Source organism: Alnus glutinosa, chromosome 7 (genome assembly GCF_958979055.1).
Source record: "Alnus glutinosa chromosome 7, dhAlnGlut1.1, whole genome shotgun sequence".
NCBI classification, from domain to species: Eukaryota; Viridiplantae; Streptophyta; class Magnoliopsida; order Fagales; family Betulaceae; genus Alnus; species Alnus glutinosa.
The window spans coordinates 20,417,572-20,421,537 of record NC_084892.1 but is presented as its reverse complement, the minus strand read 5'-3'; the positions used below and the strand labels follow the sequence as shown (position 1 = coordinate 20,421,537).

The 3,966-nt window shown below is 38.5% G+C and overlaps 1 protein-coding gene across 1 annotated transcript; it reads left to right on the top strand.

Moving 5' to 3' along the window:
* The first annotated feature begins 231 nt into the window (after positions 1 to 231).
* LOC133872210 (uncharacterized) lies at positions 232 to 2,995 on the top strand. Its single transcript, XM_062309656.1, has 2 exons — positions 232 to 1,264; positions 1,981 to 2,995. Exons 1-2 carry the CDS (start codon positions 322 to 324, stop codon positions 2,871 to 2,873), a joined length of 1,836 nt encoding a protein of 611 aa, XP_062165640.1. The 5' UTR covers positions 232 to 321; the 3' UTR covers positions 2,874 to 2,995.
* The last annotated feature ends 971 nt before the right edge of the window (positions 2,996 to 3,966 follow it).

Here is a 3,966-nt window from a genome sequence, read left to right as displayed (position 1 = left end):
ATATCTTTTTTCCTTGAATTTTGGTCCCGATGAATAATTCAAGAGTGCCTGTCATTTCATTTTCACATTTCTTTTGCAACCCACTGTATAATATATACGAGGAACCCCACCGTCCATTCATACCTCCGGGGCCCCGTCACTGCAAGTCAACTTCGACTACAAGAAAACAAGATTCCGAGTCAATTTGAAACTCAATTATTTGATTCCGAAATTCCCAACCCCTTTAACGTTAAATCCCCGTTACATATATTATATATATATATATATCTATTTTCATGAACTTCTGAAAAAAAATCCGTCATCATATTCAGGATAGAGAAGATGTCGGCGACCAAGTTCAGTCCTCGTGGCGGCGGTTGGAGAGGCCTGAAGAGTTTCGGCTTGCGCGTGATTCTAGGCCGATGGTTCATGGTCTTCGCGTCGTTATTAATCATGTCCGTCTCCGGTTCAACGTACATATTCGGCCTCTACTCCAACGACATCAAAACATCCTTAGGCTACGACCAAACGACACTCAATTTGCTGAGCTTCTTCAAAGACATGGGTGGCAACCTCGGAATCCTGTCGGGGCTTATCAACGAGATCACGCCGCCGTGGGTGGTCCTATCAATCGGCGCAATCATGAACTTGTTCGGCTACCTCATGATATGGCTCTCCGTCACCGGCCGTATTGCGCAACCCCAGGTATGGCAAATGTGTATGTATATATTCATCGGCGCAAACTCGCAGTCATTTGCGAATACCGGAGCTCTGGTCACGTGCGTCAAGAACTTCCCGGAAAGCCGCGGCAGTGTTATCGGCCTTTTGAAGGGACTTGTTGGTCTGAGCGGTGCGATTATGACGCAGTTCTACCATGCTCTCTATGGGAATAACTCAACGGCTCTAATTTTGCTAATTGCTTGGGTTCCGGCGGCTGTTTCCTTTGTGTTTCTTCGAACCGTTCGAATCATGAAAATTGTTCGGCAAACGAACGAGCTCAAAGTTTTCTACAAATTCCTCTATATCTCGCTTGGGCTTGCGGGATTTCTCATGGTTTTGATTATCATACAAAACAGGCTCAGGTTTGCCAGGATTGAATATGTTGGAAGTGCATCTGTTGTTCTCATCTTTCTGTTTCTCCCGGTTGCAGTAGTTATCAGACAGGAATCCAACCTTTTGAAGAGCAGGGAGTACGCCCTAAATGATTCTACCCAGGTGAAAGTAGTAACTGAAAGTTTCTCAGTACCGGAGCAACCATCACCGTCTACTGCCAAACCTTCGGCAAGTAAGTGTATGGCATTGTGTTTTCATAAACAAAAAATACGATTTTAAACTAAATCGTAGAAAATGAATTATTTAGAATTGTATTTTTTTAAAAATTGTGATTTTAAAAAAAAATATATTCATTTTCAAATCGTAAGCAATGTAATATTTTTTTTTGTAAACGTACGATTTTAAAAGTTAAACTGTGATTTTAAAAGTCAATCTGCAATTTTATCAAACGTTTAAGTACTACATTTTTTAATAATCAAGATTTCAAAACGTAAATTTTAAAATTACTATTTTTATATCGAACTTATTGAAATTACAAACTCAAACGAATCTTGATGCGAACTAACTAGTAACAAAACACAGGAAAAAAAAAATATGGCTACTTCGAGAGAGTTTGTGAAAAGATATATGACTATTTTGAGGGAGTTGTGACGTCATTCAAAAGCTACTTCGAAGGAACTGTGATCTTTCAAACATAGTAACTTGTATAGTAGAAAATCATGCTCAAACTTTCTTTATTTCACCGATAACCATCCTTAAAATAATACAGATAACTCTACCATATATCTACTAATGTAGATAACGGAAATAGATAGATAACTACCGCTAGACTCCTATTAACTCAACCTGAGACTACTCCGTCTCCCACTCAGAGAGTCCTTTTATTCTACTAGTAGTACTACTGCTATCCTTTTAAGGTTTAATAAGCCTCCAAATTTATGATTACAGATTCTTGCATGAGCAACATATTCAAGCCGCCTGAAAGAGGTGAAGACTACACAATCCTGCAAGCACTTTTCAGCATCGACATGTTAATTTTGTTCGTCGCCACAACTTGTGGTATCGGCGGGACACTGACGGCCATTGACAACTTGGGGCAGATTGGTAAATCACAAGGCTATCCAACCCACAGCATCACCACCTTCGTTTCACTCGTCAGCATTTGGAATTATCTCGGACGAGCCTTGTCCGGTTTTGCTTCCGAAATCTTCCTAGTCAAATACAAATTCCCCCGTCCCTTAATGCTTACTTTGGTTCTCCTTTTCTCTTGTATTGGACATATCTTGATCGCCTTTGCTGTCCCAAATTCTCTCTACTTTGCTTCGGTGATCATCGGATTCTGCTTCGGAGCACAATGGTCATTAGTTTTCGCGATTATCTCCGAGGTCTTCGGCCTCAAGTATTATTCCACCTTGTACAATCTTGGTTCGGTGGCAAGCCCGGTCGGGTCCTACATTCTCAATGTGAGAGTCGCCGGTCGTTTATATGATAAGGAGGCTTCGAAGCAAATCGAAGCTTTGGGTGCCACGAGGAAGGCTGGGCAGGCGCTGACATGCACGGGGGCGCACTGTTATAGGATGGCTTTTATCATAATCACGGCGGCAACGTTGTTCGGTTCCCTTGTTTCAGTTGTTTTGGTGCTTCGGACGAGGAATTTTTACAAAGGTGATATCTACAAGAAGTTCAGAGAGGAAGCAAAGGCAGCAGAGAGTGAAATGGCTTCGAATGGAAATGGTATTGGACCATTGAAAGAAAGTGAAGGTGGAGATAGTTCCGTTGCCCCAGCCAATGCTCTGCCTCTTTCAGAACCACCGACACATGCAAGCACCAACCATCATTAAACCATAGATTGATTATAAAATAACACTTAGTTGGACTAAAGGTGCTTCAGTGTTTATGATTTGTGCAATACCTAGGAGATTCTCTAATAAATTAAAGTTGGTCCATGTGCCCATATGATTCAGTGTGATTTAATTTATGGGAAATATTGCACGTGGTTGCACCGATTTGTTATATAATAATTAGCTCTTTCTCATGTAAAAAATTATTTAAAACTATGTGGTAAGCGAAAAAAAAAACAAATAAGTCCATAGTGTCAACTGTATGTGGTCCACAATCCTGACAGTATCTTTGAGGCTACCTCCATTATATTTAGTCATTTAGAGACGCCTGAACCACCTCTAGTGTCTACGGTGCTTTTAGCTTCTTCGGGTTAGCCATTTGGAGATGACCAAATCACACCTAGTGACTCCATTTAGCCATTTGGACTGGCCTGAACCACCCCATTATGCTAAGAGGGTGGCTTGAACACCTCCAAAAGTTTTTTTTTTTTTTTTTTTTTTTTTTTTTTTTTTTTTTTTAATATAAACAAATAAATGTTAAATATTTTGTATTTTTTCTTTTAATATTTTTTTAAAATTTTTTTATTGTAAGTAACACGTGTCATAATTAATATGATTGGATCTAACTTGGTACATTTAAATATTCCATGAAGATTGTACGTGGAGAGAAGTTGAGATTATGGAGTTATTTGCTATGTTTGCTTACCATTGGGAGTTCTTGACAAATTTTTATAAGACAGTGAGCTAATTGTAAATACATGCAACTACATAGACTAATCTTGTATTTATCCATTTAATTAAAATAAATTAAGGATGTTTGATAATTTATTCTAATTAGAATCGAATTTTATTCCTTGATGGGAGCAATAATTAAGGTCATATTCTAATTAATTAGGGTCCCTAACCTAACTTATATATAAAGATCACGTGTATTCCATTAATAAGGCAAAATTGGGCATAAGTTAGAAGAATTCTCTCTCTCTAAAAGTTTCTTCTAAAAATCTATTGTTGGGGTTTTTGCTTCAAATGAAAAGAAGGCTTGAAATAATATGCTTGAAGGTATATCAAAATTATTTTTTGTTGTGTATTCTAA

Bases quoted from the DNA above. Each gene is read 5' to 3' on its own strand.
- LOC133872210 (XM_062309656.1), top strand. From the start codon at position 322: ATGTCGGCGACCAAGTTCAGTCCTCGTGGCGGCGGTTGGAGAGGCCTG. The intron at 1,265-1,980 runs GTAAGTGTATGG...TTATGATTACAG, and splicing joins TACTGCCAAACCTTCGGCAA to ATTCTTGCATGAGCAACATA.